The following is a 22,408-nucleotide window of genomic DNA, read 5'->3' as shown; positions in this document are numbered from 1 at the left end:
GTGACATCCATTAAAAATGAAGTGTATGAGAGGAAAAGAAAGGCTTTGTTTACATTTACGTCAGATGCTAGGAAAAACATGGGTGTGTTCGACTTCATGTGTCGTTGCGCAGTTAAATCCGGACATATAATCAAAGTACCGCGAGAGTGATTAAAAATCACAGCTCTCGGGATAGTTTGATGTCATAGGCCGATCGGTCTGCGCAGCACTGTAGAAGTCAAACACGTCATTTCTTGTCAGCGCTCACACACAGGGCGGTCCTCGCGCAGCAGTTGTTCACGTGTGAAAGACTTCCTGATACACTTTTTCGTTAAGTTTGCAGATGTGGTGGACTGGACTGTATTGTGTTTCCAGTACAGCGGTTAGTGCACATTTTTGAGAAGTAACTGAATATGTGCCGGCGGAGCACGAGGATCGAATGTTCCAGTAAAGTTACCGTGAATATAAAACCGGACAGCTGCCTGTCTCAGCTGAGAACAACTAACGTTAGTCGCCTTTTACTTCCAGGTAGGTGTATTGGTTTATTTGCGTTGTGCTGCAAAACCTCGCAAACAAAAGCATAAAAATGCTTGTTTGATTATTTACTCATGAGCTTAGTAGTTGTTTTGGACTGTAACTAGCTGATATTTTATAGACTTCAGTCTAATAGCGAACTACCAGAACTATGCAATGGGGTTTGATTGGCTGTTTTATTGTTGCATCCACCAATGACACACCTTTAAATTACACGTCATTAATCGTAATGTGACTAAAAACTCGGGTAAAATCCCACTAGCAGGCTGGAGATCCAGCTTGCCTTCTCCCAAAACAAATTGAAATTGTCCTGATGAATCCTCTGGGACAATATCATGTAAATCTGACTTTTTCTATGTTTAAGTGCTATAATTGGGTCCCCAGTGCTTCTATCAACCTAGAAAATGTGAAAAAGATCAACCCAGTAACTTAGTTTTGGTAAATCATTCCCTGCAAGCATGTGAAAAATAGGTCATTGAAATTTGGCTCCCCCTGTGATGTCAGAAGGGGATAAAACTGCACCCTAATCCAACCACAGCACTGCCATTTAGTACAGAGATCAACTCATTTGCATTTAAAAGGACACACCCAAAACGGCACATTTTTGCTCAAACCTAACCTACAAAGTGACAGTTTTAGCATGTTATAATAAATTATCTATGTGGTAGTGTGAGCTAGATCTTCACATACATACTCTGGGGACACCAACGATTTATTTAATGTCTTGTAAAATGTCCCCTTTAACCATTTACATACAGGACACTGTAGGACATACTTACTGTACTTATGATTGACCCAAAGAGGGGTACACAGGGTCCCCACGGGTCCTTGAAATCTTTGAAAGTGTTTGAATCTAGGGGAAAAAATTCAAGGCCCTGGGAAGTTTTTGAAAAAAAAAAAATATATATATATATATATATATACATAGATACAGGTCATTGAAGTGCTTGAATATATTTTATGCAAGAAGTTTTCTGGGAAAAAAATCCATATTATTCCCTGTTTAGTGTAGGATAATATCATAAAAAGTCTAGACTTTTTAAGCACACGTGCTAAACTGTTCCCTTTAAATGCTTATATTTTCTGTTGATTCAAACCAAAATGCTTTTTTGCATAGTTGTGTTTGACACATGAAAACGTCTCGGGTTACGTATGTAACTGTTGTTCCCTACGAAGGGAACGAGACGCTGTGTCTTCCTTGCCATACTTCCTGTGTCCCTGTACCGCCGTCTTTGGCAATATTTCAGATAGTGATATACTTTCTGGCTCCCGCGTCAGCCTGTCTTTGTTGTGAAGCCTCACCATTGGTTGAATTTGATATACACATTCAGACGCAACTTACCCCTGGAGGCGTCCGTCCCCAAAGTGCGCGGGTTTCCCTCGAAAGGAAACTGTAACAATGTATCTTTAAAGGTAACACAATGTAACCTTACTCTCACTTGAAATGTGTCCCCACATTTAGTCCTTGAATTTGAAGTTAACTAAGGTGTGTGAACCCTGGGTACAGTAAGATATTTCTAGATTGTTTTAGACTGACAGATACATCACAATACAGCGTGACAGTGTTTCTCAACCAGGGGCCACTAGGGGGCCTCAACAAATGTACAAAAAGGGCCTCAAAACGTACAATTATTTATTAATGTATTAATTTATTCAATGTTTCCTTATTTTTCTAGCTATGGCAAGCTCTGAAATATTTTATTGGGCAGGAATTAGGTGGTTTGCGCAAATACTGTGAAGTCATAAAGGTTGAGATACACTGCATACATATATATGTTTTCCTGTTCCATCATGATACATTAGAATAGTGTATAATTTGATACAGTTTCCTCACAGGAATGTGATATCTGGATTTTAACATTTGTTGGTGTCCATCATGAAGAAAAGATCCCATCGAGCACTAGATCAAGAGGACCCTCTGTGCTGCTGTGAGTATGTGGACCGTCATGGTGAGCGGAGCCACATGGCAGCATGCTGTTGTGACTGTGAGGATTTGGATGAAGCTTGTGACAGGTAAGGGAGGGTCAGTGAACGCTCTTCTGATTCATGTAGGGGGCACCAAAAATTAGTGATTCTGTTGAATTATTTTGGGGGGATTTATATGTGACCCTGTCTGTAAAATCCAAACTAAAGACTCAAAATCTGATTAGGAGGATCAAAGTTTGATTTCAGTCTTTGACTCAGTCAATATTAAATATATCAAGGTTATTTTCTTTACATTTAAAACGCGTTTTTTATTTTCCAGGTGGATGAAGAGGGAAGAACAAAAAACAGACTCCGTATCCCGTGTGTTGGCCACCATTAATGATCGTCTACGGGTGCCCTGGATATCCGGGGCCAGACCAGTTGACCTCTCGTTGATTCCTCCCCTTATACTGCTTCCTGTTTTTTTACACATAGCATCTTGGCACTACCTGTTGGGTATTATAGTGCTAACAACATTACCAATCATAGTTCTTTGGTACTACTACGTCACCCACCGCAAGAAAGGACGTACGCTGTTCTTCCTCAGCCTCGCCGTCCTTTCCCTTTTCTACATGTTCTACCTCTTCGTCACTGAAGTTGTTCCTCGTGGTGATGTGAGTCATCTTCAGTTGGGTGCCGTGACCACCGGTGTCGCTCTCACAGTCATTTTCCTCATAAACACCAAGAGGGGGCCGGGTTATGCCAGGCCACGCCCCACCGACACTCATAGCACAGTTACCTATCACAGCCCACCGGCGGACGTAGACGCCGCGTATCTAAATGGAGCACGGCATCAGGTGGTGATAGCCAATCGCGCAAGTTTTCTTCATCAGAGCGGTGAATCTGGGACAGCACAGGAGAGTGTGGAGCACAAGGAGGTTCAGAGGACAAACTGGTGTGACGTTTGCAAGCTGGTGCGTCCCCCGAGAGCCGGGCACTGTCGGATCTGTGGCGTCTGCATCTTACGTCTAGACCACCATTGTGTCTGGTAGGTTTCTATTTAAAAACACTGTTTTATCCCAGAGGATCTTAGTTCATTATCATATGCATGTCATTGACATTAATCACAAAGTTAGACTGTAACCTATAAATGGTAAGTTTATAAGGAACATCTCTATTAATATTATTTCTCATACTTTAGGTTTGCACCACATGAGCTATGGAAATTTACATTTAGGTTTTAAAGGGACACACTCCACTTTTTTTGAAAATATGCTCATTTTCCAGTTCCCCTAGAGTTAAACAGTTGATTTTTACAGATTTGGAATCCATTCAGCTGATCTGCAGGTCCGGCGCTAGCACCCCCAGCACAGCCCAGCATTATCCATTGAATCTGATTAGACCATTAGCATCACGCTCAATTATAACCAAAGAGTTTGGATTTTTCCTATTTAAAACTTGACTCTTCTGTATTTACATCGTGTACTAATACCGACAGAAAATTAAAAGATTTGATTTTCTAGGCAGATATGGTTAGGAACTATACTCAAATTCTGGCGTAATAATCAAGGACTTTGCTGCCGTAACATGGCTGCAGCAGGCACAATGATACTACGCAGCGCCTGAAAAGAGTCCCCTGCTATTGAAAATTACCAAGGGGACTACTTTCGTGGGACTGCGCAATATCACTGCGCCTCGTGCAGCCATGTTACGGCAGCAAAGTCCTTGATTATTACGCCAAAATGAGAGTATAGTTCCTAGCCATATCTGCCTAAAAACAAATCGCAACTTTTACATTTCTGTCGGTCTTATGCTGCGCCTACACCAGCCGCAGTAGAGGCGTGAAGCGCGAGAGATTTCAATGTTAAGTAATGTGAAGACGCGTTGATGCACGTCTGGAGGTCTCGAGATGCGAATGAGGCGTTTGGCGCGGCAGACGCGATTCTGCCTCATTCGCGCGTCTAGTTCGCGCGAATTGAGCGCCTGGCGCGCTATGCGCAAAGGGTGCTTTTGTGCATTGTGTTTGACGCGAATTTGCGTCTGACACCCAAGTTGAAAAATTTTAACTTTGGCGGAATTTCACGCCGCGTTAACCAATCAGGAGCCCCACCCAGAGTCACTCATTCAACCTGAAGGAACGCTTCATATTGTCCGTGAGCAGTCATCTGGAGCTATACGACAAAAGTTCTTATTTCTATAGAGACAGGAATAAAAAGGACCTCGCTTGGAAGAGTGTGAGTGAGGACATTTGGCAACCTGGTAAGTTGTAAATACACATTTCACTTTTGAGTCTCGTGACATTTATCAACCTGTGCCGTTTATATTCCCCCTATAGTAAGTTTACCAAATACAATCATGTATCTCTATAGATTAATACACAATCAACATCAGTCATCTTGCAAACAGACAACCGCATAGCACTTGCCCCTCTCACAAGAAGCGGATTTAGTCTCTGACACGCGTCAAATGCTTGCTTCAAACTGTTTATGCTGCAAACTAGGCGCGGTAGACGCGATTTTGACGCCTCAAATGCGGTTGGTGTAAACGTAGCATAAGTACACGATATAGCTACAGAAGAGTCAAGTTTTAAATAGGAAAAATATCCTGGGACAGCACAGGAGAGCGTGGAGCACAAGGATAAATCTCTTTGTTCTATTTGTTCTGATATCCCAAAAATATTGAAACTCTTTGGTTATTTTTTTGGGCGCGATGCTGGTGGTCTGGTCGGGTTCAGTGGATTGTGCTAAGCTATGCTAAAAGTGGTACCCCCAGACCTGGGGATCAGCTAAATGGATTCCAAAACAGTAAGAATCAAATGTTTAATTCTGGGGAAGCTGGAAAATAAGCATATATTCAGGAACAGTGCAGTGTCCCTTTAAGCAGAAGATTTTAAATTTTAAGTATGTTTGAAAGTGAATAAAAAAAATAGTGACTTGTTTGTCATTTTGCGTGTGTTAGGATAAACAGCTGTGTGGGACAGGCCAATCACAGCAGTTTCCTTCTCATGCTTTTCTTCTTCCTGTTGACGTCACTGTACGGGATCAGTTTGGTTCTGGGAAGTGTGTGTCCCCAGCAGAACGTGATGATCGCTCTTTTCTACTGTCCTAACGTGTACGACGAGTACAGGTGTGGTTTGACACAAACAGCATGTTTTTAGATCTAAAATGTATTCACTGTCATTAATGTCTCCACATTTGTGTGTTTGTCAGCACCGCTCTGTGTTTCACGTGCGCCTGGTACAGCAGCATTGTGACCGGAGGTCTCCTGCACCTGCTGGTTCTGCAGCTTATCAACGTAAGCTATAACACGACCGAACGAGAGGCACGTCTCGCCCTGAGAGAGAAAACCGGCCGCAAGCTGCTGTGGGGTCTGGTCGTGGACACGGGCACCTACTCCCGAGGTTTCTGGAACAACTGGACAGAATTCTTAACCATGAGCAAAACTCTAGAGGCACCGACCTCCAAACCAACACACTTGGTGTAGAAGTAAATCGTAGTCTCTTCTGACTAATGGACCTTGTTGGAGGGATGCTGATGAATAGCAGGGGATTAAAGTGAATCATCACTTATATACTAATGTGAAGCATATTATTGTGCTACATAATGCCTCATAGAGTCAGTTTTATGGCTCTGATTTGGAGGTGGAGAATGCCTGTTTAGACCACTAGGTGGAAGTGTTGCAGTGTGCTACATCTTTACCAGTGTAATTCAATATTTAGTACATGATTATCAGGTGTGATCTGATTAGATGGTGTTTACAAGGCAAGTCATATCAGATATGACAGGACAATTTAACACGTGTTTTTTTATTTTTATGATTATTGATGGCTAAAATTTGTATGCATATGTGTGTGTGTGTGTGTGTGTGTGTGAAGTTTTATCTTTCATGTTTCTCTCATTGTTTAACTCTTATTTGTATTTATAGCATTTCACCTTTTCTTCACTAAATCAGCTTTAGTGTGGCCCTAAGCATTAATCGGTAACATGTCTTATCAGAAAGTGTTTTAACTTTGTCAGGAATGTTGTCGTGATGAGTCATTGTTACTCATTGCATTTCTGGTTCTTCATTTGCTCTCAGTTGGATTATAACATTTATTTTTTTGTCATTTCAAATCAAACTTTCAAATCCAAAGTGTCTCCATGGAGTTAGGAGGTGAATAAACACTTTCAGCTGTTATGTCAGCCTAATGAATGTTTTATGTAAGGGTTCAAGTTTGTGTGCATGTGCGTGCTTTTTTTATGTTCTTCAACTGAGGATTTTCTTTTTGCATTCAGTAGTATTTTTGAATCAAAGCGGGTTGCATTTCTTTACATTCCTTCTGAGCACAAAATCATTCACAGATACGCAGGCGCTTCAAATCCGGATGTTTGTTTTCTATTTGTCTCCATCATTGAGTTTCAAAGGGGAATAGATTTTACCCAACAAGTTGTTGATTTAAAATGTACTATGGATAAATAAATGAGCAATGTCTCTTGTCGGTGTCTGCTATAAGCGTATCTTGTAAGTTTGACAGTCGGAGCCTGTGTGTTATGGTTAAAGAGGCTTTACAGAGCTCCACAGGGAGTCAATAGGAGAGATGCGGAAGTCGGGTAGAATCTCTGCCACTTTACGTCTCAGCTCCTCCCTACGAGCTTCACGTTCCTTTTCTTCTCGTAAGACAGCTGGAAGACGCCTCCAGCCAGCAAAACATCTTTTGACTGCTCTCCTACAAAACCAAGATAGAGCATATATACAAATCTATACAAAGCATATATACAGATCACAGATCTACTATCTATCTTACTATCTATCTATCCATCCATAAATCTATCCATCCATCTGTCTGTCAGTCTATTAGCCTAACCGTCTATCTATATATCTGTCTGTCCGTCTAACCGCCTGTCTGTCTCTGTTTGTCTATCTATCTATCTATCCATCCATCTGTCTGTCAGTCTATTCGTCTAACCGTCTATCCGTCCGTCTGTCTGTCCGTCTAACCATCTGTCTGTCCGTCTATCTGTCTGTCTCAGTCTGTCTGTCAGTCTATTAGTCTAACCGTCTATCTATATATCTGTCTGTCCGTCTAACCGCCTGTCTGTCTCTGTTTGTCTATCTATCTATCTATCCATCCATCTGTCTGTCAGTCTATTCGTCTAACCGTCTATCCGTCCGTCTGTCTGTCCGTCTAACCATCTGTCTGTCCGTCTATCTGTCTGTCTCAGTCTGTCTGTCAGTCTATTAGTCTAACCGTCTATCTATATATCTGTCTGTCCGTCTAACCGCCTGTCTGTCTCTGTTTGTCTATCTATCTATCTATCCATCCATCTGTCTGTCAGTCTATTCGTCTAACCGTCTATCCGTCCGTCTGTCTGTCCGTCTAACCATCTGTCTGTCCGTCTATCTGTCTGTCTCAGTCTGTCTGTCAGTCTATTCGTCTAACCGTCTATCTATCTGTCCGTCCGTCTGTTCATCTACCTATCTGTCCGTCTGTCCATCCATCTGTCCACCTATCTATTCCCCTTTTTTTATCTATCCGTCTAACTGTCCGTCTATCTGTCCGTCCGTCCATCCATCCATCCAACTATTTATCTATCCATCTGTCTGTCTCTGTCTGTCAGTCTATTCATCTAACCGTCTATCTATATATCTGTCCGTCTAACCGTCAGTCTGTCTCTGTCTGTCAGTCTATTCGTCTATCTGTCCGTCCGTCCGTCCATCTGTCCGTCTATCTATCTGTACGTCCGGCCATCTAACCATCTGTCTGTCTCAGTCTGTCTGTCAGTCTATTCATCTAACCGCCTGTCTGTCTGTCCGTCTGTCTGTTCATCTATCTGTCCATCCATCCATCTGCCTATCTATCCATTTATCCGTCTGTCTGTCTGTCCAACCATCCATTTATCCGTCTGTCTGTCCACCCACCTACCTACCTACCCATCAACAATTACTTTCATCATGTCCATCCATCTACCTACCTAGCTATTAAGAATCTGTCCATCTATCCATCTATCCATCTATCCATCTATCCATCTATCTATCTATCTATCTATCTATCTATCTATCTATCTATCTATCTATCTATCTATCTATCTATCTGTCTGTCTCAGTCTGTCTGTCAGTCTATTCGTCTTACCGTCTGCCTATCCATCCATCCATCTATCTATTTATCCATCTGTCTCTCTGTCCATCCATCCATTTATCTGTCCGTCCATCTAACCACCTACCTACCTACCTATTAACAATTACTTTCATCATGTCCATCCATCTACCTACCTAGCCATCAAGAATCCGTCTGTCTGTCCGTCCGTCCGTCCATCTATCCATCTGTCTGTCTCAGTCTGTCTGTCAGTCTATTCGACTTACCGTCTATCTATCTGTCCGTCCGTCCGTCTGTTCATCTACCTGTCTATCCGTCTATCTGTATCTATCCGTCTTTCTATATATCCATCTGTCCATCTATCTATTTGCCTGTCTATCTATCTATCCGTCTATCTATCCATCTATCTATATATCCGTCTGTTCATCTATCTAGCCATCCATCCATCTGCCTATCCATCCATCCATCTATTTATCCGTCTGTTCATCTATCCATCCATCCATCTTTTTATCCATCTGTCCGTCCATCCATACATTATCCGTCTGTCTGTCCATCCACCTATCCGTCCGTCCATCTACCTGTCTATCCGTCTATCTGTATCTATCCGTCTTTCTATATATCCATCTGTCCATCTATCTATTTGCCTGTCTATCTATCTATCCGTCTATCTATCCATCTATCTATATATCCGTCTGTTCATCTATCTAGCCATCCATCCATCTGCCTATCCATCCATCCATCTATTTATCCGTCTGTTCATCTATCCATCCATCCATCTTTTTATCCATCTGTCCATCCATCCATACATCCATTTATCCGTCTGTCTGTCCATCCACCTATCCGTCCGTCCATCTACCTGTCTATCTGTCTATCTGTATCTATCCGTCTTTCTATATATCCATCTGTCCATCTATCTATTTGCCTGTCTATCTATCTATCCGTCTATCTATCCATCTATCTATATATCCGTCTGTTCATCTATCTAGCCATCCATCCATCTGCCTATCCATCCATCCATCTATTTATCCGTCTGTTCATCTATCCATCCATCCATCTTTTTATCCATCTGTCCGTCCATCCATACATCCATTTATCCGTCTGTCTGTCCATCCACCTATCCGTCCGTCCATCCACCCACCTACCTACCTATCAACAATTACTTTCATCATGTCCATCCATCCATCTACCTATCAAGAATCCGTCCATCTATCCATCCATCCATCAAGAATCCGTCTGTCTGTATGTCTATCTATTTAGAATTACTTTCATAATGTCTATCTATCTAGTTACCTACGTATGTACCTACCTACCTATCTCACATTTAAAAAAAATTTGACTTTTGCTGCTTCAAAAGAGTTACATTTAGACAAACACGGATTTTAAAGTAGACTAGGTGTAGAGACACATATGCCGACCTGGCGTCGTGCTCCTCTGCTCGTTGCTGGTTGTCCCAAGCTATCAGTCGTTGTTCAGTGGTGTAATCCAGCAGAGCCGTGAAGACTTTCCTTTGTGTACGAATTCTGTACAACCGTTCCGCTCTCGATTCCATTATAAAGCGCATGTCCTTTAACTGTGGTATGCAATGAAATCAGAGATAGACAAGGACTTTGTTAGTCCTTGTTATTGCTAACAAGTTCGCTATTACTAAATTATTACAACTATTAAAGTAACATTATCTAAACTGATAGAGCATAACATTAACAACTCCAAAGTGATGAGTTTGAATTGAATAGCTTGAATGTACTTTAAGGCACTTTGAATAATAAAGGCATCTGCTAAATGTGTAGCAATGCCAAGATCATGGGTTTGATTCCTATTAATGTGTGTGTGGTGTTTTAACCTTCTCCAATTCCACATGGCACTCCGAAGCAGAATCTGCTGATGTAGCCGAATGGCTTTGAATTCTCTCTCTGCTTGAGCTTCATCCACAGCTTGTCTCCATGAGCAGAAGCAGCGCCTCTGAAGCGACTGTGCGTAATGATCTGCCGCTCTCTGGAGGAGAGAGAAGAGGCAAAACCACCCGAAACATAAATAACTGTCTCCTTTAATTAACAATGCCATCATGTCAGATGCTCGCAGGGTTTATCTGGATCAATAGCAAACTTCCCTGCTGACTTCCTGGTTGGCTACCTAAGTCAGAATGTAGAGATACTGAATAAGAGGATTACAGGACCAACTGCTTTTGCAGTTAATTGGACGAGTGGTCTCTCCACTCATTGGTATGAATCAATATCTGAACAATGTATATAATATACATTTCCTGTTTTGCTTTAGAGAAATAGTTAAACCGAAAAGTCTCTGTATTTAATGTCTGCTCTAACCCCTTAAAATTCCAATGTACTGTGGGAGAAACCCTGCATTATTTGACAGAAAACTTCATGATATGCAACAACTCAAAAACATAAGCTAAGCATGTCACATATCTTTGGAAAGCTGTGATTCGAATGATGTAAACCCTTTTAAGATACATTCAACACTGCAGGTACAATTAGTGTATTTTTATGTGGTGTTTAGCCTTTTTCAGGAATGCTAAGGGTTAAGTTTCAAAAATACCAACCACAAGAGAGTGCCATGAGTAGTCAATGCCACCTCAATTTCGAAACGCAAAGAGAAGCTATGGTAGCGCCACAAGACAAATATGTCATTGTCTCAAACAATGTAGGGACGACATGCACTCTGTAGAACAGTTTGTCCATTTAGGGCTCCTGTAGAAACATAATGGCAACTTCCATGTAGGGGGACCTGCGGTGCATGTATGAAAACGGCTCATTCTAAGGTAATAAAAACAATACAGTTTGTTACGTGTACACCACTGATAATTTAGGTATGTATATGATATTGCATTTTTTTTTCAAGAGATCCTTCTAAAGGTTACACAATGCACCTATAAGTCATTTAGGTATAATCTTACTCATGAGAACTGTGAGTTAAACTCCGTTTCAGGAATGATTCATTTCAATATCCGACTCCTCAGAGCAATTGATTGACTAATTTGATTCTTGACTTCAATTCATTAAAAATTCTGGTCACAGCGGTTTTCGTTTTAACAGCTCACTGAAGTGGATGAAATAACATCAGTGTGTTCGTCACACACAAAATTTGCCAGCGTCTGAAGGTTTAATGCACATGTCGTATGGACTATTTTAAAGGTCTCTAGGGAAACATTTAAAATTTTAGAGATTAACAGACTAAAAGTTGTACAACACCATTAGATTTGTTGTTTTTGCAATTCTCAGTCTCTTTTTTTTAAATACAACCAGAAAATACCAACCCAGTCTCAAGGCAAGTCGTGTTATAGTAACGTAAATTTTGATTAATTTATTTGTGTTTGATGACACAAATTTTCGCTGTTTTTCGTGTCTCTGGACACCAATGTCTTTTTCATCCTTCCCAGCACGAATTTCTATCAATGGGTGTTCGTGTCTGTGTCACGACTTTCTATATCGTGTCATTTTATATTTTGTTTTCTCACCGTTGTTTTCTATTTTTTACCATTGTCGCCTGGGGTTTGGGTAGAGTCACTAACCCAGCTCTAGGCGAGAATAGTTTTAAAAGCGGACGTAAAACATGTAGAAACCAATGCATAAAATTACATCCTAACGCAAACCCCAAATCTAACCCTAACCCCAAGCGACATAACTTAAAAATAGGAAAGAACGATGAGAAAAAAATATAAAATGACACAATAAAGAAAGTCGTGCCACAGACACGAACAGCCATTGATAGAAATTCGTGCTGGGAAGGACAAAAAAGACATTCGTCTCCAGAGACACGAAAAACACCGGAAATTTGTGACATCAAACATGAATTAATTAATCAAAATTTTCGTTACTATAACACGACTTGCCTTGAGACTGTGTTGGAAAATACAGAAAAATTATAGCCAGTATAAAAAACTGAATAAAATTATAAGCAAAAGTGTGAAGTATTTACTTGACGATGTGTTTAAAGGGATAGTTTACTTTAAAATGAAAATTCTGTCATCATTTACTCATCATATATTTTGAGAAATTATGGTAAACACACAGCAGATAGTGACCATAGACTTCCATAGTAGGAATAAAAAATATGATGGAATTTAATGGGTACCATCAACTGTGTGCTTACCATCATTTATCAAAATATTTTCTTCATCATTTATCACAAATATTTTTTTCCTACTATGGAACTCAATGGTCACTTACTGCTGTGTGTTTACCATCATTTTTCAAAACATCTTTTGTTTTCATTAGAAAAAAGAAATTCATACAGGTTTAGAACAACATGAGAATGAGTAAATGATGACAGAATTTTCATTTTAAAGTGAACTATCCCTTTAATCCCAATGCCTTTTGTCGGAAGAAGACATTCACATTTAGAAGACATTCACATTTCTTTCTGAAAATATTTTTTTTTTACATTTTGTATACATATTTCCTGTATTTTCTGGAGCGAAATATAAATATGGAACAACCAAAGCTGGTACTGGCCTTAGACTTTTGCACAATACTTTATGTGAAGATTCTTAATATTCAACTTTAAAAAATATCAGCATAGAGGTATAAAATGAAGTGTAAGTAAATAACCACAGATATTTAATTTTGGGTAACCTGCCCCTTTAAATCACTCTGCATTCTGTCTTTGTCCTTGTCAATCGTTCCCTCTCAATCACTCCTGCCTTCCTCTTGAACGTCATACATCCGCTGTCTGCTAATTCATTTTGATAGCAGGTGGTTGGCCAGGTGGAAAGGCAACAGTATACTGTAAACATCATTAAAATTTGGGGGCCGGACCAAGAGTTTAATATAAGGTAACAGGTGGTCTTCCTGACTGCGTGTGTGAGCTGGCTATAATTCTTTGGATGAATAATTGATCTTGCGGAGAGCAAGTGAATGAGTTGCGATGTTTTTGTAGAGCGTGAGAGAGTCTGCGTGTATGCTGTGATGCTTCTGACCTGTGTATTGATATGGCTTTGCTCCAGTAGGCGCTTCCATGGTGCCAGACCTCGGTGAAGTAATAAGGTGTTGAGGTAGTGCTGGGCCGCTCGCTGTAAAAGTTCCTTTTCCTGTTCTGCTCTCTTCTGCTTCTCCAGCTCTCTCTAAATACACATACATAAACATGTATCTTTAGCTATTTAAACAGAGACATACTCTGGGTGGCACAGTTGCTTTCTGTGTATAGTTTGCATATTCTCCCTGTGCCAGTGTGGGTTTCCTCAAGTTCTTCAGTTTCCCCTCACAGTACAAAGACATGCAGATTAGATGCTGGAGATGTTAAATTGCCCTTGGGTGTGTGAATGAAACTGTGGACATTAGGCTACTAAATATTTATGGTTCTGGCCTGAATAGTATATTGCTATAGCGGTTTCAGCATAAACAAACGGCTTTCATGGAACAAACATAACTTCAATAACAATCAGAGCAGTTTATTTCTGATAACAAGCAAAATAAATAACAATAAGATTACCTTAGTTCAAGCAAAAGTGTATCAAAATCTACACTAAGCTAACGTTACTGTGTAAAATTAATGTGTACAGTGTTAATTAAATCTCTTTTCACATAGATCGCCGTCTTCCCTCGTATTTAGGAAACCAAAACATTTGTTATTTTCGATGACGTATTTGTCCCAGAGGTCAGTTTAGCCAGTAGTTAGACCATTAAAGAAACAGAGACGGGAAGTTCAGACTAATTTTCCAGCTCCCCTAAGAGTTAAACATTTGATTCTTACCGTTTTAGAATCCATTCATCCGATCTCCGGGTCTGGCGCTAGCACTTTTAGCATAGCTTAGCACAATCCATTGAATCTGATTAGACTATTAGCATCGCGCTAAAAACATAACCAAAGAGTTTCGATATTTTTCCTATTTAAAACTTGACTCTTCTGTAGTTACTTAGTATCTTTCAATAGCAGGGGACTATTTTCGGGCAGTGCGTAATATCATTGCGCCTCCTGCAGCCATGTTACAGCAGGAAAGTTTTTGATTATTACGCCAGAATGAGAGTATAGTTCCTAACCATATCGGCCTAGAAAATCGCGACTTTTAATTTTCCGTCAGTCTTAGTACACGACGTAACTACAGAAGAGTCAAGTTTTAAATAGGAAAAATATCGAAACTCTTTGGTTATTTTTTAGTGCGATGCTAATAGTCTAATCAGATTCAATGGATTATGCTAAGCTATGCTAAAAGTGGTAGCGCCAGAGTCAAAGATCGGCTGAATGGTTTTCAAAACTGTAAAAATCAAATGTTTAACTCTAGGGGAGCTCTAAAATGAATAAAAAAAACTAAAATTATTAACTGAAATATAAAAACTGAACTAAAACTGAAATAAAAATTACATTTAACTTAAATAAAAACAAATAAAATGACAAAATCATAGCAAAGTTACTAAAATTAAACTAAAAATCTAATTAAAAATATGAATAAAACTAAAATAATTATAAATATCTGTTGATGTTTCTCACACACATTTCTCTGCTGTCTCTTCTCTTCCCTCTTTCTCTCAACCTCTTTCTGTTTCTCTTCTTCCTCCAATCGAAGTTTTTCCTCCTCAGCTGCCTTCATTTGAGCCTAAAGGGCAAAATAAAATACAGACACCTTTACATCTTTATTTACATATTAGGCAGGAACCTTTATCCAAAGCAACTAACAGTGTATTCAAGATAAAAAAAAGTTATCATTATGTGTGATCCCTGAGATTTGAACCCATGACTTTTGCACTGCTTATGCAATTCTCTGCCAGCTGAGCTAAACACATTCAAAAGCTGGTAGCAACAGATTGCATGCATTTGATTTACACTAAAAGCATTTCATCTGGGACTGCAAGTTTACCACATTCTCATATTTTATACAACATAAGAGGCAACTTACAAGTTTCTCATCTTGTCTTTTTCTTCTTTGCTCCTCCATTTCTCTCCTGCGCTCAGCACGCTGCCGTGCTCGCTCTTCCATCGCTGAAGGAAAAGAAAGAAGTAAAAAATAAATACACAAATTAATGGATATAAAAGTAAGAACAATCCGTGGGGACAAATTAAGAATTGTAACAGGTTAGACTGTGGCGACTGTGTCTGATATTTTTCTCGAATTAACCGTCATGCAGCAAATCAATGTCTAGTGTCCCTAAAAACAAAATGAGCATGTGGTTGGAGTAACTTAACCCTGTTTACAGTATGTGTGTTATTATGTATCTGTTGTGGTTATTAAATGTTTATGTGTCACTTTAACTTTTATTTGAATTTTTAAAAGCAGCAGAACTCCAGAAAAACTTGGTTACACAATCACTGCAGATAGCGTTCGCTATATGTGGCACTGTGTTCGCGTTAAGAAAATATTTAGATCGGATCTGAGCAGGACAATGGTTTGTTACATCTTCAGTGTGATAGGAAACTCATTGGTCACTGCCAAGGCCCCTAGAGTCTATCCCACCGCACCGACTGCCAACAATAAGATTCAACACAATAAAACTCAGCAGGGAATTGTTAGCACCCACCATCTGAGAAATGTGGCTGCATGCACCAACTTTCTGAAGGGCACTGAAAATCGTACTGCGGGATGCTGGCTTTTCATGTGCGCTACACAACAATGACACTCTCATAGGGTTTAACATGGAAGAGATATTGTGTGGGTGTGATGTTGTTCTGGGCTTACATACAGTAGTGGATTTAAAGCGTTTGTATACATCACTGAGCCCCTACATTCAATGCATTCAGAGCTTGTGAGGATTTAAAACTAGGACATAGTTATGAAATGTACTTTCTATGCTAGGCACCACCACAGTGACAGTTTTCAAACTGGTCAACTGTTTGTGTGAGACTGACCTTGTATAGAAGGATGAGGAGGTACGGACCGCCCCAGAGCTGCTTTGCAGACGGCACGGCTGGTGGTGTTTTCTCCTGAGGCGGTCTTTGGTCTGGCATTGTAAGAACATGAATAATTAGTAATTAATATTGTCTATTTCCCAATATGTCTCTCTTATACACACACACACAGAGCAGCAGTAAGTATTGACCCACACTTATATGACGGTACCTTGATTTTTCTGTGCTTTCTCTTCCTGTATCTGTATTAGGTTCAGGTGCAGAGCAGGTGCTTAAATGTCCAGTTAGTCCTGCTGCTAAAAGTGATTTTTTTTCTACATCATGTCGCAGTTCCAGCATGTTCTGTCTCTCCTGCAGATGCTGAATTTGCTCCTGTTGCTCTTTAAGGAGACGCTTTTGCTCCGCTACGGTTTGCTGCAAGGCCGCATGGCGATGTTTAAATCGTTCACCGGGTAGGTCTGCACATCGACTTCGGGCAGTGGTGTGCTGCAGTTGGCCCTCACGGGCCTGTCGAAGCTCAGCTGGTGTGAGAGTGGCGTGCCGACGCGTTACCTGCCAGGCCTGAGTGGGCGGGGCATCCGATCGGCCAGTCTTGCTAGTCACGGTGGCTGGTGGAACAGGTGAACTGATTTCTAGAGCTGCTGACATGTCCTGCTGTATGAAAGAGGGGGTTTAAAAGAAAAGCTCTTTCAGAAATTAAAAGTCAGTCTGAGTTAAGATCAGTCTGATTCATGAATATTTGTTTCAATCAAACCTGTCACATTCATTTCAAGAATTTGAAAAGCAGATCAAACGTGTCATTGAAAAGTTTGTTCACAAATCAATCATCATTTTCTTGGATGTCAACCTAAATGGTTATTATTTAAAATTTGCAGCCACACAATTTCTCTTTTTGTGTTTATCTGAAGAAAGCCTTAGCACCACAAAAGGTTATGGGAAATGTATAGCATGAATGTACTGTAAGTAGCTTTAGATAACTAAAAAAGTAAATGTAAAAAGTCATTTATGTTTGGAACAACATAAGAGCCTTAAGAGGTGGCAAACTAAAAGGCAAATAAAACTGATCTCACCTGATGGCTGATGTTTTCAGAATTAATGAGGTTTTCAGGTGGGTTGGTGTTTGGTGGAGGTGTGGGAGTCTCTGCTTTCAATTTCCCAGAAGCTGCTGCATTTATCAGGGCAGCCATTTTACTTCTGGTTTCTTCTTGTTGTTTAAGAAGCTCCTTGCGCTCGTGTTCTACCCGACACCACACGTGCCAATTATTGATGCAACGTCTCAAAAGCCTCCTGCGGTCACTCTCCACCGCCTGGTGACAGCGCCTGTGGGATTACAGATATGACCGGTCTGACTACCAACTTTTATTTAATAAAATTTAAGATGTTCTTGTAGTATCATTTTTTTGGAGCCACTATAAACTCTCAGATGACACACCTGCAGTCCGTAATGCTAACTTTCTAATGCACATTCTAATGCCAACTCTAACATGGTTGTCTGACCTCAAAAGCACATTAGAGGTCGTGAAAAGGCATTTCAGAGAATTGTTTCTAAACGCATTATAAAAGTTAAAAATGTATTGCTGAAACACTGTGCAAAAACTGTGAACTATATAGCTAGTACTGAATTAACTTTTTCGCCGCCATTGACGAATTAACTCGTCAATTATGAGAAAAATGCTTCCCTGCCAATGACGCGTATTTACGGCTTTCCGCAGTACCGCTATTATTCACCGGGGGCGCACTTCCACAACCCGGAAGTAACGCCTCAAGTGTAAGAGTAATGTGGGTTCACACCAGACACGAATTCAACGTTTTGCGCGAGTAGATTACATACATCAGACGCGTCCTCGCATGGAGTGATGCGGATGTTGCGATATGGGTGATTCAAAAAATTACGAAGTTAAATCCCGCGAGTAATCTATAGTGAGTAACGTGATGCCCCCGTGTTTGGTGTGTATGTAGCATAACTGTGGGTTCACACTGGACATGGTAGAGGCGGCAAAAATGCACTATTTGCTCGTAGTTGGATGCTAGAAAGCTGCGCGTGAAATTTTAATAATTTGAGACATTCACACGAAAATTCGCGTCATGGGAGGGGCTTCTGCGACTCCACCCGCGTCCTGTATTCACGTCACTACTAGAGCAAGCTTCTGATGGTTAACGTGGTGTGTTTTTCAAAGTTCAGATTTTACAACTTGCGCGTTTCCTGTGGCAAGGGTCAAGTAGCGTCATTCGCATGAACTAGATGCGTGAATGAGGCAGAATCGCATCTACCGCGCCTCGCAAAACGCCTCGTTCGCACCGCGAGACCTCCAGATGCACGTCATTGAAATAATTTGCGCTTGACGCATCTACCATGGCTGGTGTGAACGCAGCATAAGAACTCAATGTATGTTTTGAGGATCGCTCTGAATGGGATCTCTATCAAAAGTCTTTCAGAAAAATTTAATTATCTCAGCTTTTATTTCAAAATTTGGTGTTTTCGAAGAAACCTAAAAGAGTTAAGAGATTTTTCTTCACATTTCTGAGTTCAGGATTATTTGGGCGGGGCTAAAATGGTGGGTTAAGGACGCACTGGAGCCACCAGGCATGGCCCCGCTCCTAACACAATCAGGAACATCCATTCGGTATTTAAAAGTTTAAAGAGACCCGGCAACTTTCCCACAAGTGGGCGTAGTTTCAGTGCAGCCAGTAGGCACTGTCATAATTTTTTCATCCTCATGTTGTTCTAAACCTGTATGAATGTCTTGATAAGATATTTTGATAAATTATGGTAACCACACAGCTGATTGTAACCATTGACATCCACAGTTGGAAAACAACTAAAACTGAATTTAATAAATGATAAAGAAGATATTTTGATAAATGATGGTAAGCACACAGTTATCGTATTTGTTTTCCTACTATGAAAATCAATGGTTACAATCAGCTGTGTGCTTACAATCATTTATCAAAATATCTTCTTTTGTATCAAAAAAAGTAATTCATACAGGTTTAGTACAACATGAGTATTATGAAATGAGTATGAAAAAATTATTTCACCGGGATAGAAATTTTTGGGTCAACTATCCCTGTAAGGTGCGAACAGTATCAGACCACCAAAAGTCTGGCTACACAACACCAATGTTAAGACAGTTTAATTCTAATGTTCAATGTCAGACTCATAAGTTATCTTACCTATGGTCCTTTCTCAGCTCTTCTTCAGTTCTCTGAGCTTCTCTCTCCTCTCTTCTGGCCCAAACAAGAGCCCGCCATGCACGCCACGCCCTCAACTGCCTCCTCCAATCACACAGTGCCGATGCTTTGCCCATGCGCACCCTTCTCTCCAATACCACCGAGTACCATGCAGAGAAATGTCTCTGCATGCACTTAAACACACAAACATAAAACCAGTCAAAATCCATGTTAGTGTTTCTTGAATTAAATATAATTTTTGTCTTCCAACCTGTAAACAGAGAAGGTGAACTTTGGCCTCCAGCTTCTTCTGTCTGAGCTGAAGGTCTCTGTCCTTTATCTTTTGTGGAATAAAATTTGGATGTTTTTGAATGACAGGGCACACGGTGGGGCTTTTTCTTTGTTTTTGAAGCCGGTCTCTCTCCCTGTTCAACACAAATGTCAATGTTTTATATTTTTGTGGTTAGATATTTGGTAATCCTTATTCAATTACAAATGATAAATTGGTTGTTGTACATGTTTCGTGCAAGCAGCTCCACACTCCTCTGCTCCTCCATCTCTCTGCGCAGGCGAATCATCTCCTGCTGTATCATCCCTTCCTGTTTACGTGCCTCCTGTCTCTTCCTTGCCTGCTTCTCCCGTTCCAGTCGCCACGCCTCCTCTCGTGCCTCGCTTAGCATCTCCTTCTCTTTGCGCAATTTTTCCCGTTCTGCATCTCTACGTGCGCGATTCTCCTTGACCTGTTTGTGACGCATTTCCATGGTGATACTAGGGTCTGTCCCTGTCTTTTTAATGTTGTCAGAGTTCATGTCGAGGTCCTCCACCAAACGACCGTCCAACACTTCTGTTTCCATCAGGTCCTGGAGGAAATTCTCAACTACAGAGTTCTCCTCTTCCTGTGCCAGATGAGAGTACAACTCTAAAAAAGTGAGAATAAAATTGAAGGAAGGTGAGGCGTATCAAAGGTGATTTGCTATTGGAAAAATCAATGATTTCCTATTGGTAGAATAGAGTAAGATTTGGCAAAGGGGAAATTCTGATCTAGTCTCTTATTCATCTATTAAACTGATGATATAGAGGGTCTATAAGGTAAAGATAAATCAGGTAATGCTTTCATTTGTACCATCAAAGTTATTATAGCTGGGCTGTGTGGTCTTAACTAATTGTTTAGATTCTGAATGGTCCATTTTACTGGAACTCATCTCCTCTTCCTCCTCATTATCCATTTCAAGCTCTAGACGTAACTTCTGGTTCATCCACTCGCTCAGAATAGACTGAGCTGTAAAATTAGAAGGACACGTTATGTCACAAATGAGCATTTCTTGAATAAGTTCATTGCATTATAGTGATGATTGCTTATGCATAAAGTGAAGAATGTTTTTTAAAGTGCACCTTCGCTGTACGCATCATCATGATCCTGTAGCTGCTCTATGCTCTGCAGAGCCGCACTGTGTTTAGCACTGTGTGGTTTCTTCAAGGAAAACACCTCTGCTACAGCAAACTCTGAAGCCATTTCCACTTTCTAAAAATGACAATGCAACAGAATTATTATTATGTAATAGAAAACTACATTCACACTTTCAGAAAAAAAGTGCAAAAGTTGTCACTGGGATGGTACCTTTTAAAAAGGTCCTAATATGTACCATTTTGATACAGATATGTATATTTGAAGAACCAGTATATACCTCTAAGGCACCTTTTAGGTACAAAATGCACTTTTTGTAAAGGTACCACCCCAGTGACAACTTTTGTACCTTCTTGTACCTTTTTTTTGTGAGAGTGCACAAAACAAAAAAGAAGTTTTGCTTTGCATGATATCGTGACTTGTGCGTACCTTCATCCACTGCTTTATATCATCCTCTTTCAGCTGCGCCTGTAACATGAGAGATTATTTAGTTCTGCCCACTGTATTAAATAGGATGGAAGCACAAATTACCTCCTCTACAGTCATGGGTTGATAAAAAGTGGGGTTTACCAAGCGTACCAACCTTGGCAGTCCCTTTGGTTAATATACATTTATATTGCATATCACAATAGACCTAATAGACCTCATATTGGATTTATGTCATGGACTTAAACTGGCTCTATTGTGAATACACCTGTTGGTTTGCATGTACATTCACAAATACATTTATTACATGTGCATGACCAAAGATAACATGCGTGTGACATTTTCCTGGATGAATAAACATATTTAAAATGGGTTTAACAATTGAAGAAGAAACAATAATATTTAGCTAAATCTTGTAAATGCTTTAGTTAAAATATATGATGAATATACCGGTTTGGATGTATTAAATAAGCCACACAAGTTACTTGTAATGTATAACACATACAATTAAATTCGTTTCATTTTAAAGCGACTACACTTGTGTTAATTATAAAAGAAAAACGTCAAATAAAACAAGAGGAAATGTGCTTTACTTGCCTTATTATTATTGCTGCCTGTTTTACTCTTGATACATGTTTTCCAGCGTCTGTGTATGGGATAAGACATGATCGCCCGCAGATGAACACGCGTTTGTATAGCTCATAGATATTTTAATATGCTTTCAGGGAATATTTAAATATTTTAAAATATATTAAACAGCAATATACACTGTGGATTATCCACGTTTAAAATTAAGCTTTCCCATAACACAACCACAGAAACTTCCACCTCTCTATGGAATTATGGGATTTGTAGTTTGAGCAGATTTAACGCAGTATCAAGCGTCAAGCAACCCGCATCGAAAAAGAACTACAAACTCATCGGGACCCGAAGCGGAAGCTGTGTAACTATGGAAACAGTTCAAACATTTATGAAGGAACATGTACTTAATGTACATAACAACAAAAAAGGGTTTTATACATAAAGAATTAAGGCACACCAGCTGACACCCATTTCCACACAACTAAATAGACTTATCTGAACATAAACTGAGTGAATTGTACAGACAAGTAAATATTAAC

General features: G+C 40.1%; 2 protein-coding genes across 4 annotated transcripts; one reads left to right on the top strand and one right to left on the bottom strand.

The window, feature by feature from the left end:
* The first annotated feature begins 229 nt into the window (after positions 1-229).
* zdhhc23b (zDHHC palmitoyltransferase 23b) lies at positions 230-6,737 on the top strand. Of its 3 annotated transcripts, XM_073864223.1 has the most exons (6): positions 230-507; positions 2,190-2,261; positions 2,350-2,526; positions 2,759-3,466; positions 5,377-5,544; positions 5,628-6,737. In XM_073864223.1, the coding sequence occupies exons 3-6, from the start codon at positions 2,390-2,392 to the stop codon at positions 5,899-5,901; spliced, it is 1,287 nt and encodes a 428-aa protein (XP_073720324.1). In that variant the 5' UTR covers positions 230-507; positions 2,190-2,261; positions 2,350-2,389; the 3' UTR covers positions 5,902-6,737. The 3 variants fall into 3 exon arrangements, with proteins under 3 accessions (XP_073720324.1, XP_073720323.1, XP_055038103.2); XM_073864222.1 differs by lacking the exon at positions 2,190-2,261 and having other exon boundaries at positions 2,339-2,526; XM_055182128.2 differs by lacking the exon at positions 2,190-2,261 and having other exon boundaries at positions 231-507.
* On the bottom strand, positions 6,290-22,147 carry ccdc191 (coiled-coil domain containing 191). The gene is made up of 16 exons (XM_073864228.1): positions 21,885-22,147; positions 21,291-21,329; positions 20,849-20,978; positions 20,580-20,735; positions 19,973-20,375; positions 19,728-19,881; positions 19,460-19,650; positions 17,356-17,605; positions 16,497-16,939; positions 16,286-16,377; positions 15,339-15,421; positions 14,937-15,038; positions 13,425-13,568; positions 10,321-10,483; positions 9,907-10,051; positions 6,290-7,123 (listed from the first exon to the last, which is right to left on the bottom strand). Exons 1-16 carry the CDS (start codon positions 21,951-21,953, stop codon positions 6,952-6,954), a joined length of 2,736 nt encoding a protein of 911 aa, XP_073720329.1. The 5' UTR covers positions 21,954-22,147; the 3' UTR covers positions 6,290-6,951.
* Positions 22,148-22,408: the final 261 nt, after the last annotated feature.

The sequence above is a fragment of the Misgurnus anguillicaudatus genome, chromosome 25, assembly GCF_027580225.2.
Source record: "Misgurnus anguillicaudatus chromosome 25, ASM2758022v2, whole genome shotgun sequence".
Classification (NCBI taxonomy): domain Eukaryota; kingdom Metazoa; phylum Chordata; class Actinopteri; order Cypriniformes; family Cobitidae; genus Misgurnus; species Misgurnus anguillicaudatus.
Note: the sequence above shows the minus strand (reverse complement) of the source record. Positions and strands in the feature narration are given on the sequence as shown.